The 12899-nt window shown below is 43.6% G+C and overlaps 1 protein-coding gene across 1 annotated transcript in view; it reads left to right on the top strand.

The window, feature by feature from the left end:
* The first annotated feature begins 475 nt into the window (after positions 1-475).
* Positions 476-12899, top strand: part of ELOVL2 (ELOVL fatty acid elongase 2) — a 14196-nt gene continuing 1772 nt past the window's right edge. The window contains exons 1-4 of the mRNA XM_008946331.1: positions 476-660; positions 9317-9394; positions 10422-10593; positions 11651-11775. Of these exons, the coding sequence (XP_008944579.1) occupies positions 571-660; positions 9317-9394; positions 10422-10593; positions 11651-11775 (465 nt within the window). The 5' untranslated portion in view covers positions 476-570. The remainder of the gene's footprint in view (positions 661-9316; positions 9395-10421; positions 10594-11650; positions 11776-12899) is intronic.

Below are 12899 nucleotides of genomic sequence, written 5' to 3'. Positions count from 1 at the left end.
CATTGAATAAATAAAAATTAAAAAAGTAAAAAATAAAAAATACATTAAATAAATCTATGAACTGACAACTTTACATGCATGCTTTTTATTTAATATTATCTGCAAATGGTCCACTGAGTAGATTAAGATGGATGAAATATTAAACGAAAACATTCAATTAAAATTTTGAAAGCATGTAGCAATGTTTTCTTCTTTTCATTTCCCCTTTCCTGTTAGAACAAGATCTAAGTGACCTTAAAATATTAGGGAAAAAAATCATTATTATAAAAAGTCTTAATTATTTCACTATTATGATAAGAAGTTTTCAGCCTGTTTTCTCTGATTTAGTTGGGGGGAGGTAAAAGCTTGAGAGCAAAGCAGGGCAGATTCCTTCAGGCTTTTAGCAGATTTTTTTTCACCTTCTAATCTGCTTTATTTTAGCAAGACTTTCCCACCACCTTTTTAATTGCCTGATGCTTGTGTTTCTTTTCAGATACCAGGGTCAGAGGGTGGTTCCTGTTGGACTCCTACCTTCCCACCTTTTTCCTGACTGGAGCATACCTACTCTGCATATGGCTGGGCAACAAGTTCATGAGGAACAGGCCTCCTTTCTCCCTCAGGGCTCACCTCATTGTCTATAACCTTGGGATTACCCTGCTCTCCTTGTACATGCTCATAGAGGTAAGTGCTCTTCCCTGCAGCACAGCTCAGGAAGGGGAGCAACACATGAGGGGTGTTTTTTCAGCACAAATATCTTAGCAACAGATAGCTCTGCTCAGAAACTCGACCTCAACAGCAAAATAAATTTAAGACCAAGAAAATTCCCATGGAAATTGGACAGTGAGTTGTGTAGCACCTTCTCAGCATCTTTTAACTGCTCCTCCTGAGCTGCAGTCCACCCCTGGCTGCTGCCAGACCAGCATCTACAGGCATGAATTTGGGACTGCAGCAGTCCCTCAGCTCAGACATGCCTGTGCCTCACTCCTCAGCACCCATGGATTGGGTTTTATCCCTCTGACTGTCATTGGAATGATTTTTTTCTATGCACAAATGCCCCTGATTAAACATGAGCAGATTTGTACATGAGAGTAAGTACTGATTTGTATATGATAGCAGCAATTCTATGTTATCTTCCTGCTCTCCTGACTAAGAAGCTTTCCTCCTTCAGTCAGACAGCAAGAGATAGATGTTAAAATCCTGCCACTTCAGCCAAAAAAACAAGTGCTGTGGGACTTGGAGGCTGAATGTGGTCACACAGATTATTTCCCAAGTACTTATCAGAAGGGAACAGGCTCAGAGAAATCAGGATTCATTCAGAACCAAAAGAGAGGTCTGAATGCATCTGCTGATTTTGCAACAGCAGAGGACTCAGTGTTCCTCTGCAAGGATGTGTGTTTTCATCTCCCCCGTGGGCAGCAGAAGCCAAGAGTCACAATTTTGATATTATTTGGGAGCTCACCATTCTCAGTCTGTGATAATTCAGGCCCTTTTAATATCAAAGCATGAACATCCATCACTGCTGGATGAGAAACTTCACAGAAGCCAAAAAGGACCCCAAAGATTTCAAGTTTTAAATGAATTTGAGCTAAGCAGCAGGTGAGTGGTCTGGTCAAAAGGCTGGAGAGCAGTTTAGGTTTGTGTCTTGGTCAAAGCTCCAGCTGCCTTCAGCTTGCTGGGGGTGTCTGAGAGTGCAGGATGAGGCCCAGAGCAAAGGAGAAACCAGCACAATTGCTGGAACATTTGATGACTCCATACTGAGTGTCCTCCAGAATTTAAATGAGCACTTTGATGTTGAAATCCCATTTTTGCTTGGAGGTATACAGATAACTGTCTTCAGAAGCAAGACTCAGCAAAAAGGATTAACTGGATAGAAAACAAAACCACTCTTCCTTTCCCCTTGCAGGCTGGTTTGGCCTGCCACAAGGAAATGAATAAACAAAGAATTTCTAGCATTTCTCAAGTGAATGAAGCAAATTTGGGTTTTGCACCTGCAGGCAGATGAGTTACACCTCCCAAACAGGAGCTGGATGTGGGTGGCAGAGGCTCATAGCTCCACATTCTTCATTTTTTGGGAACCTGGGAGAAGAAAAGGCTCTGGGGACACCTTCTTGCAACCTTTCAGTGCTTCAGGGGGGCTCAAAAGAAAGCTGGGGACAGACTTTTTAGCAGGGCCTGTTGCAACAGGACAAGGGGTGATGGTTTGAAACTAAAGGAGGGAAGATTTAGAGTAGTTATAACATTTTCACAGTGAGGTTGGTGAGCCCCTCTTGTGAATAAAGTTGTGGTGACTCAACACTTCAAAATGTCTCATTTCCAAAGCTTCTCCCTGTGTTTCATGGGCAGTAAGCTGTTTAAGGCAAGAGTTACCTATATTTAGAGCATTCTGCACAGTGGTTTCTTATGCAAACACAGCTGATCCCTCCAATGGGTGAGATTCAGGATTCATTCCTAGTTAGAAACCTCCATAACACTTCTTATTCCTCCATCCTCCTGCTGCACCTGAACCCTCTGGTCTCTGTAACAGAGATAAATCACAAAAGAACAAGCTCTATATAGAGAGAAACCACCAAGAAACCTCACAACTATTGGCTTTGTTCTTATCATCTCTTCTGGGTTTTGTTTACAAGGTGCCACACACCTTGGGATAGATCCAGAAGGGAGTAGGTGCTTCTTAGACATTCAGAAGGAAAACATACCTCATTCAACAGAAAAAAATACCTCCTTCAAAAGAAAAGGTGTATCTCCAAATGCAGTCTGCCCCACCTGATGGCTTTATGAGAAACATGATGGGAGAACCTGTGCTGCAGTCCTTCATCTCCTCACCCTCATCTCCTGACCTATTTTAGCTCTCCCCTGGCTACAGTTGATCTGTGCAGCCTCAAGGCAAGAAGACAAAGGTACAGCAAGGAGTCATAATGAAAGGGCTGGTTTTAAATCCCCAAGGGCACATGCACCATGGGCATGAGGTATCTGGGAGCCAATTTTAGCTCTGTGAGCTCTGAGGTCAAGCAATCCCTAAAGCACTTGGAGGAACAGCTCCAAGGCAACTCTGTGATGTGCCACCAGCCTAAGGCCAGGTGACCCCCCCACTATCCCTGAAGAACAAGGTCTAAAGAAAAGCAGCTCTGTCCAGCTGTCCTCACCCTACTGAGATGCCTCCAAATTTCTGTGTCAGGAAAGACCTGGGGGCCTCCAAGAAGGGCAGTTTATTAGACCTGAATTTAGATTTCCAAGTTAGGCAAGTGGATTTTCTTGAAGCTGTCACAGGTACCTACCTCTCTCCATAGTGAAGTGGAGCACTTGATTTTGGAGCATGGTTTTTCCAAGTACCTGAAGCTTAGAGGAGAGTCCTGTGCTTAAATCAGGCAGGCTGCAGGCACACTGCCAAGGGGCTAGAGAACAATTCCTCCCCCCATTGCCACTAGAAGAGAAACCTGCATCAGAGCTTTGTTCCTGGTTGTGTACTCTTCTCTACCATTCAGTGTTCATAGACTCAGATACCAAGTCTACTGACCCAACAAATTCTGGTGGCATCACCAAAAACCTACAGAAACAACCACCACCTTTTTATTTTAACAAAAAAAATCAAACTTGGAGCAATTTCACTGAAGAGAAATACACCTTTCCTCTACACAAATCTCTAGCCAAGATCCTAAAAGTACCAAGTATGAGCAGAAACCCAGCTCACTGTGCAAAGCAGGCAGCTCTTTGCATGCTTGTACATTATTTCATGTGCACCTCAGCTCCCAAACCACAGCCCAGGGATGCAGCCTGAGGTGCCAGAGGCCAAGGGAAGGTTTTGAAGTTCACCCTGGGGTAGAACTGCCAAAACTCCAATGAGAAATTAAAACTGGAAACAGAGGAGACCAGTGCTGATCTCTGAATTGTAGAATTACTCCAGTGAGGTTACTCTCTCATTAATAAGAAGAGACATAATCTCTACCATGGTCTTTAGGCTGCTTTCCCCAGCACTAAGCATCACCTCTGCCCTGGTTAAATTAAATCTCAGCTAGTCATCAAGGTGTCACCCAAGTCCTTGTGTTGGTCAGGCACTGAGGAAACCAGGACGTTGGCCCCATCTGGGTCAGATTAAAAAGGAGATGTAGAGATCCATGTCATCAGCATGGGGGTGGCCTGATGGCTCAGAGCTGCCTGTAACCCCAGGTAGCTTCACAGACCTACTACAGCTCCACAGCCATGTGGGGAAGCAGAGCTTGCATGGGAGAACCCCTCAGTTCAGAGCAAAGGGGAAAGAGCAGAACTCCACAAGCACTGCAAGAACCAGTGCATTAAAATTTTGAGGGAAGCCAGAAAAGCCTTTTACCTTTCAGTATAATTTTTTTTTAAAAAGTAAATTATCTTTACCTATTTCTAGGAGCTGAAAATTCACCCCACAATAAGTCAGATTTCTGAATTCCAGTCCTGACTTGCAGATCCATAGGTGCCAAAATAATAAAGGGACTCCCAGGAGTATCAGAAGTGCCACCTCTGGCCTTTGCTAGCAGGAGAAGCACTGTCAGGGCCACCAGCCACTGTTCTTAGCCCTACACCTTGCAACTGGGATTACATCTTACAAACTACTGGAAAGCCTGGTGTAATGCCTGGGTTTGGGGTAACAGCAGGCAGAATGAAAGGAAGAAACCCAAAATAGGAGGAGTACTTAAAATTCTCTCTTATTCCATTGTTATAATGGCTGACATCAGAGAGATTTGCTCCTTAACTCAAATAGAGCTTGAGTAGCAGAAGGGCTAAGGAGAGTTTTAACAATGTAGGTGATGAGGAAGGCTGGGGAAGGGTCTAGAGCCCAAGTGTGGGGAGGAGCAGCTGAGGGAGCTGGGGGTGCTGAGCCTGGAGCAAAGGAGGCTCAGGGGAGACCTTCTGGCTCTGCACAGCTCCTGACAGGAGCCTGGAGCCAGGGGGGGGTCGGGCTCTGCTCCCAAGGGACAAGACAAGAGGGAACAGCCTCAAGCTCTGCCAGGGGAGGGTTAGTTTGGATATTAGGAAAAATTTCTTCCCCAAAAGGGTTGTCTAGGTCTGGCCCAGGCTAGTGGTGGAGTCCCCACCCCTGGAGGGGTTCCCAAGCTGTGGAGATGTGGTGCTGAGGGACACGGGGCAGTGGGGACCTGAGGGAATGGTTGGACTTGATGGTCTTAAAGGTCTCTTCTAACCAGAATGATTCTATTGAAAGTAAAAAAGACTTAGATCCTAGATGACTTGAAATGTCCTAGAAGTTTCCTCTAGAAATCCAACTTGAATACAATGACTTTGATTTAAGATTGTAATAAACGATTGTTTGCTCCTTTAATTGTTCAGAAGTTAGGGAATGTAAACTTAGCAAGGAAGCAAATAATTATTCTAGATCCAGGAGGATTGATGCTCGAGGTAAAGGCTTCCTTTGAAGTAATTCTCTAATTAGGACAGAAAAATGGTCTTAACCTTAGGGGAACAAGAGGAAAAGAACAAAGGGAGAAACCGGAAGAGATCAGGTGCAGTTTTCTGTCATTTGGAAGAAAAAGAGAAGTGAGGAAAAAAAACCAGACACCAGAAGGTCACTGAGAATACAGTTTAAAGCAGTGAAGTGTAAGGACAAAAGCAAGCAGCTATTTTGAACAAGTAAGAGTTTTGAATAGGGTTAAATTCCCAGAGAGATGAGGAGCTGACTTGGTTATCCTTGCCTGCAGTTATTCTAGCTGGACATCTTGTCCTCACTTCTCAGTTTTCATCCTCTCAGTGCTCTCTCTCTTCCCTACTGACCTTTCTGAGCTCTGTGTTCCAGCAGAACATTCAGCCTGTTCATCAAAAAGGGAGATCTCACCTGCCCATCCCAGTAGAGTTCAGCAGAACTTCACTGGAGAGCAAGGGCAGAAATTCGTGGGATGAGGTTTTTCACATGTGCAAAGCTTCTGATACCATCCCTGGTCCCACAAAATAACCTGCAGGAGCTATTCAGAAGAAGAAATGTAATCAAAAATGCCATGAAAATAAGCCTAGAAGGGATTTCTGGTAGCTTATTCCACTAGCCCAAAATAGTCAAATGCACAAAAGACTCAGCATTCAGGAGTTCAAGTCATTTTGAAGTCATGAGTTCACTAATCCTTCTGGCAGTCTCCCAGTGACCTAAGGGGCATTAAATGGAACTGGCTGGACCTTCTCAGCAACGTGGCTTTGCATTTGAGAGAAAAAGAAATGAAAATCAGACATTTATCAAAACTGTGACCTCAAAATGAAAACAAAGTGGGACCACGACTTCCTCCAGCCTGGAATATCCAGCATTACATGTCTGTCCCTACAAAACCCACCACCTTCTTAGCTGCATCATAAAGAGGGACAACAAAATATTTAAATTGTGAAAAGTCCTGTGGGGTGTTTCTGCTTCTGGATTGGCACAGCACTGCTACTAGCACTACATTTGGGGAAACTGAGGCACTGACCAAGCAGCAGGGTTGGGACTAAGCTGCTGGAATCCTCCAGTCCTGGGCTGAATGGTTCATGTTGCTTCCCTCTGGGATTTAGGGACTTGCCTGACTACAGCTTAAGACCTTCAGGACACAAGAGCAGCAATCTGGAAACAGAGGCTGCTCTGCAACTCAGCCATCCACCCAAAATCTGGGGCTCTTCCACAATTCTTGGAGGCTCATCAAAAACCAGGCAGCCTATTTAGAAAGATGTTCTTCAACAAGCACCACTCACTGAGGGTTTTACTATATCCCACCAGAAGACCCATGTCAATGCTTTTTAGGTATTTTTAATTGATTAAGGGATAAATCAAGGATGATTAATGGTACCTTCCTCTGTTCTTCTGCTTGTTCCATAAAAGCACAGTCTCCTCAGGAGACAAGTCCAACATCCAAGGAGAAGTTAAGTGAGATGAGGAATATCTGCCCTCTGGTTTTAGACACTGAGAATCTTCCAAGACATTTCATTCCAAAATCCACTTGAAATTAAAAAAAATGCAAAGAAAATAAAGTTGTTTCTCTCACCTTCCTGAAGCAGTGACCTGAGCCTTGGCTTAGACTTATTTTCCTTGGGATCTGACCTGCAGGTAACCACTCTAGGACTATTTTGTCAAAGTCTGGAGCTGTAGGGAAGAGCTGCTATTCACAAGGACTAACAAAAACCTCCTACAGCCCAGGAAATCAGGCAATTCACAGCAACTTAGACCCTTCTTGTTGCTACCTAGACTCATCCCCTTAGTTCAGCAAGACCTCCATGGCTTGAGGACAGTCATCTGATTAAAACATCTTGATGGGCTGGAATCCCCCAAAAAGCCCAGGATTACAACATAGACATCATAATGACAAGAGATTTCTTTCTCCATTTCTTTCCACAAAGTCCAGAGGAATTTTGGCTTCCCCTTCTGCACTGTTGCAAAGAGACAAAGGTGCTTCAGAAGCCTACTTAGGGTGACTCTGGTAGGGAAAAATCAAGGCAGATCAAGCTGGAGATGAGAGTCATGAACCAGAAATCAAAAGGAATCCTTCTGGATGGTAAAGTCATACCTGTGAAGCTTTGCTAAAGTGTTGATTTTGGAATTATAACCAGGAGGGGAAAAAAAACCCTAACTTGGTGAAAATAAATAGTGAACGGAGGTATAAATATGAGCACAAATAAATAGACTACAAAATTAGAAGGGTGGGTGTGGTGGGAAAGGTCTGGGCCTTTCCCTGAGACTGCAAACACCAACCTTCTCTCCAGGTAAACTGAAAAGATCCTGAATGCCTTACAAGGATTGATCATCTTCCACATGCTGGTGCCTCAGCCTCTAGCCTACCTGTAGAGGACAACACAGGACCAAGCTCTAGCTATGAAGGATTTTGAGGGTGAAATCTTGAAGTGAGCAGGGCACAGGCTCCTGGGGCCAAGCTGTTGATCCTTAGCCTGCTGCTGAGCAAGGTGAGAGGCTTCAGCCCCATCTTCTGGCCCTGCTGGCCCAACCTCTGCTGAGATGTCATACAGCAGAACCACCTCTCAGTCCTCAACAACAGAATCCCTCCTTTAAAAAAAAGATTGAGGTGGCTGCAGTGGAGCAAATGTTGCAAATCCTTGTGCTGCTTGTTCTCAGGCAGATGAGCAAAGGTCTTTTCTTGGTGGAACAACTGGAATCTGTTGAAAATATTAGAGCAAGAGCCAAATAGGAGAACAAACAGCAGGATGTTGTTACTTAGTAGAAAATTTTCACAAGGCAGCATTTTCCTCTGTGGGTTTTACTAAATAGAGTCAAATAATACACCTTTTATTTTCAGGGTAACATTGACAGCCAACATGAAAGTCACAGCCTAGGATCACCAGCACCCCAAAAAAGTACTTCTCTGCCTTTCAATTTCCCCACTCATTTTTTTTTATTAGGAATCTAGCCAGAAATCTTGAAAATTACCTTGCAAAGTAGTCAAAATTATTATTTATTGTCTCTCTTTGCAATCTTTCTGTGTTATTTGGACCACTGACCAGCTTTGTTGGAATTTACAGGGACCATCACAGATTTGCAAATTCAGAGGAGAAATAATAAATTGTCTTGGCTTTCAAGGTGTTATTGCTTTAAATGGGAATTTAAAATATACATTCTGGGTGGTTTGGTTATTCTCCAGATATTATCAGTAATCTTTTGGGTTTTAATGTATTGCTGCTAGGAATTAATTCAGTTTATGGAACAATATGGAGTATTGAAAGCACATGTAGATGAGGAGCTTAGGGAGATATTTTAGTGGTGGGCTTGGTAGTGTTGGGTTAATGGTTAGACTTGATCCTAAAGGTCTTCTCCAACTGAAACAACTCTGTGGGGTTCTACATGACTTCCTAGAAACCTTCTGCTCCATCATTCTGTCCCCTTGCAGCCCCCATACTAAAAGCAGCAGAACATCTGAAGACATAATATAGAGTTATACCACTAAATTGGGATTTTTGTGGCATTTAGGAAAATACAATCCTCTGTTTGGTGGAATTTTAGTGCTTTATAATTCTTTTTAAAAGTGGAGTACATAGTCAAAAGTGATTGTTTTCTATAGGAAATTAAAATTGATCTGGAAAGGTTTTAGCTTTTGGGGGCTTGCTAGATATTGTACTAAGGACTAAAACTATCTATGCCATGCATATAGAATTCTGAGAGTGAGATTAAAAGTGCAGAGTTATTTTCACTCTAATTAAGCAATTTAGTCAGGCACTTAGGAAGCATTAATAAGATATTAACCAAGTCATTGAAGTGAGACTGAAGTTAGGCCCTGTGGAATGGGGTGGAGTATGAGTGAGCTGTTAGGTTGAAGGTTGGCCTCAACCATAAAGGTTTTTTTTCCCCAGCCTAAACAATTCTATCCTTCTCTAACTGCTGTGTTTTCTCTTTCAGCTCATCCTTGCCACATGGGAAGGAGGCTACAACTTGCAGTGCCAGAACCTCCACAGTGCAGGGGAAGCTGATATCAGGGTGAGCTCAGCCCCCCACCCATCCAGGGCAGACCTTCTCTCCACATCCCCCAGGCCACACTCCTGTGCTCGTGGCAGTGAGGAGGGTGCTGTTGGTGACATCTGTGACACGAGGGGTTTAACAGCATCCTCACCCCAGAAAAAAAGCATTTTGAGAAGCCACACATCCAGATCTGTGAGCAAAACAGCAGTGCCTATTAAAACAGAGTCATTTAAAGAAGCTGGGGGGGAAAAATCAGTCATCTCAAATGTAACACTTGTTGGGCTCTAGGTAGAAACTGATTTAAGCCCAGCTCTGAACTCTGGAAAACTGCAGAGACATTGTGCTAACTTGGCTTAGCCCTAGTTTCAACCCTTATTTCCACATCACAGCAATTCCAGGTATCAGCTCTGTCATCCCCCACTTCAGGGTTGCTTCCCAGGGGCAGAAAGATTGGTTAATTTATATCAAATCCTAAACATTTGTCACTGTTTCAGCAAGGAAACACTCAGTTAAACACTTTTTTTCCACTATCAACAAGCTGTTTTCCCCTTCTTGTTGTAATTAGCTATCTTTAACTGTCCTGGGATGTATCCAGAGCTCTGATAAAGTGTCCCAGCCCTAGAGGAGGGTCTGTTCCACTGTGTTGAAGGTCAGAGTTGGTTTATTTAAAAAGAATAAGCTGCCAGAAAAATCTGTTCAGTGCCAAAGTAGCACCCTTAAAAAAATACCACAACCAACCACCACCCCAACTGTATTTTTGATGAAAAAATGGAACCCTGAAGAAACCTTCAAAAGTGTATATTCCTTAAATTATGTTTAGATAATTATACATTTATGCCTCACATTAAAATGATGGATTTTTTTCCATACCTCCTCATTCAAAAGAGAAGTCCAATGGAAACAAGAGCTTGTGCTCCTCCTTCAGTAGGGTATCAATGCCTTGTGGGAAGTTGAGTGGCTAGGGACTGCTGAAGCACAGCAATATTCAAAGCCCTTTTTCACAGCCAGATCTTCATCTCCTGCTCCTTTGTTCTTGCTTGTACAGGTAGCCAAGGTGCTGTGGTGGTATTATTTTTCCAAAGTAATTGAATTCATGGACACTATCTTCTTTGTCTTGAGAAAGAAAAGCAGCCAGATCACCTTCCTGCACGTGTACCACCACGCCACCATGTTCAACATCTGGTGGTGTGTTCTGAACTGGATTCCCTGTGGGCAAAGTAAGTCTGTGTTCACTTCCTCACCTGGGATACAGGTCACCTGGTGCTGGAGGAGAAGCCCAGCACCATGCAGAGCAAGTGGACCCCTCTCAGGGGTCACATTTACTTCTCTTCAAACAACTCTCAGACAGAGACCCCAAAAACAGAGGTAGGAGGAAATCAAGACCCTTGTAAAGTCAGTGGGAATCATGACCAATGTAGCCAATAGCTTTTTTTTTTTAACAAGTTTGACTCCTGCATGCACCAATCTGACATTCTGCTTCAGCAAGAGACTTCATTTACATAACTGCTCATTAAAATACCCCTTTGAATTTGCTTTTAAATGAGAAAACATCTCCTTCAAGTCATAGAACTCCTGGAGAGCCAGAACTGATTGGCAGAGTCTTACATTTCCCATTGAAATAGTAGAAGGAGCAGCATCCTTTGCCTTATTAGATTTTCAACATCTTTCACAAGAGTCATCTCTCCTCTTCACACAGCCAGAGGCTTTCTGGGGCATTCTCAGAGCTGAGAAGACAATCAGTTTTCTTACTCTGAGCTATTCAAAGGAGTCACCTCACTCCACCATAAGATTTTGTAAAGCAACTTGTTGTTTTTCAGAACAAAAAGCAGAATTCCCAGTTGCTGGCACTTACTGGGGACAGAACAAAATGGAATGAAGTCCCTGTTAGAAGCAGAGATCAAAGATTTCCTAGCAGTTAGGAGCTATTTCTACAGGGCTGTAAACAGATGAAGTGATGGTTTGTGCTCTCTGTTGTGTCTGAGCATGTTCCACACTGGCTTTGCCCTATTAACAGAGTGGAAAAATAAGCAGCTAAGTCATTACTTAATGAATAGGGATGAATTAATCAGTGGAAAAATCAAAACTACTGGTGAGAACATCTGGCAGTTTGGCACTTGTCCCTAGGACAGCATCTCCTCACATCCAGAACACCCTGAGCAAAGGATAAGCAGGAAGGAAAGACTCCTCTTGTATAGAAGAGCCATCACAAACAACAATATCTTCTCTCTTCAGCAGCTGGTGTCTAAAACTCTTTTCCTTGATGGATTTTTCTAGGTTTCTTTGGCCCCACTTTGAACAGCTTTATCCACGTGCTCATGTACTCTTACTATGGACTCTCAGTCATCCCTTCCATGCGCAAGTATCTCTGGTGGAAGAAGTACCTCACCCAGGCACAGCTGGTATGTATCCAGTTTAGTCTCACTTGGAACTACCAGAGATCCTTCCAAATGCCAGAGAAAGCAAATTGAAGGAGAAACACAGTTGTTTGCAGAATTAAGCCAGTTAGAATTCCAATCTAACCAAGCTATCCTACAGAATAACTCACCAGTGCAGCCCAGTGTAAAGGAAATGATGCTCAGAAATGGGTTTTGCAATATAAAAGAAACTCTACAACCCATGAAATTCTGTTATTTTTTCAGCTCTTCCATAGAAAATGTCCACTCCTTAATCCTGACAAATTAACTTCTTTTTAAAAGTTATAAAAACTGACAGAGCCAGCTCCAAGGAGTATCCACCACTGAGCTGAGCCCATCAGCAAATCCAGAGGCAGCTCTGTGATGTCATATTTAATAAAGGGTAAAAAATGCTGCACAGCAGCTGAGAGGAGTAAGAAAGTGTGAGAGAAATGGCCTTGCAGACACCCAAGACAGAGGAGGAGGAGAAGAGGGTCAGAGATTTCACTGCAGCCTGTGGAGAAGATGGTGGTGAAGGAGGTTGTTCCCCTGCAGCCCATGGAGGACCATGGTGGAGCAGATGCCCACCTACAGTTCTTGAAGAACTGCAGCCCATGGGAAGTTGGAGAGTTTGTGGGAGACTCTCATGGGGGAGACCTCCTGGTGGAGCAGGAAAAGAGCATGAAGAGAGAGGAGCAGCAGAGCCAAAGCAAGATAGATGGACTCCAGCTTCTATTCCCCATCTCTCTGCACCACTTGGGGCAAGGAGGTGGAAGAGTCAGAAGTGAAGTTGAACCTGGGAAGAAACAGGAGCTTAGGAGAAGCTGGTTTTAGTTTTATTTCCCACTATTGTTCTCTGATTAATTGGCATAAACTAAATTAGCCTTCCTGGAGTCAAGTCTGTTCTGCCCAGGATGGTAATTGGTTGAGTTTCCCCATTTACCCTCCTTGCCCTTATCTCAACCCATGAGTTTTTTCATCTGATTTTCTCCCCCTACTCTGAGGAAAGGAGGTCAGAGCAGCTGGGTGGTCACCTGGCAGCCAACCAAAGGTTAACCCACCACACCATGGCACAGCTACAAAATGCAAAGTGATGTAAATAGACAAGACAGAAGTTGTCTGACTTCTCA

The sequence above is a fragment of the Merops nubicus genome, unplaced genomic scaffold (assembly GCF_000691845.1).
Source record: "Merops nubicus isolate BGI_N331 unplaced genomic scaffold, ASM69184v1 scaffold2668, whole genome shotgun sequence".
In the NCBI taxonomy this organism is placed as follows: domain Eukaryota; kingdom Metazoa; phylum Chordata; class Aves; order Coraciiformes; family Meropidae; genus Merops; species Merops nubicus.
This window is presented reverse-complemented; position numbering and strand designations above follow the sequence as displayed.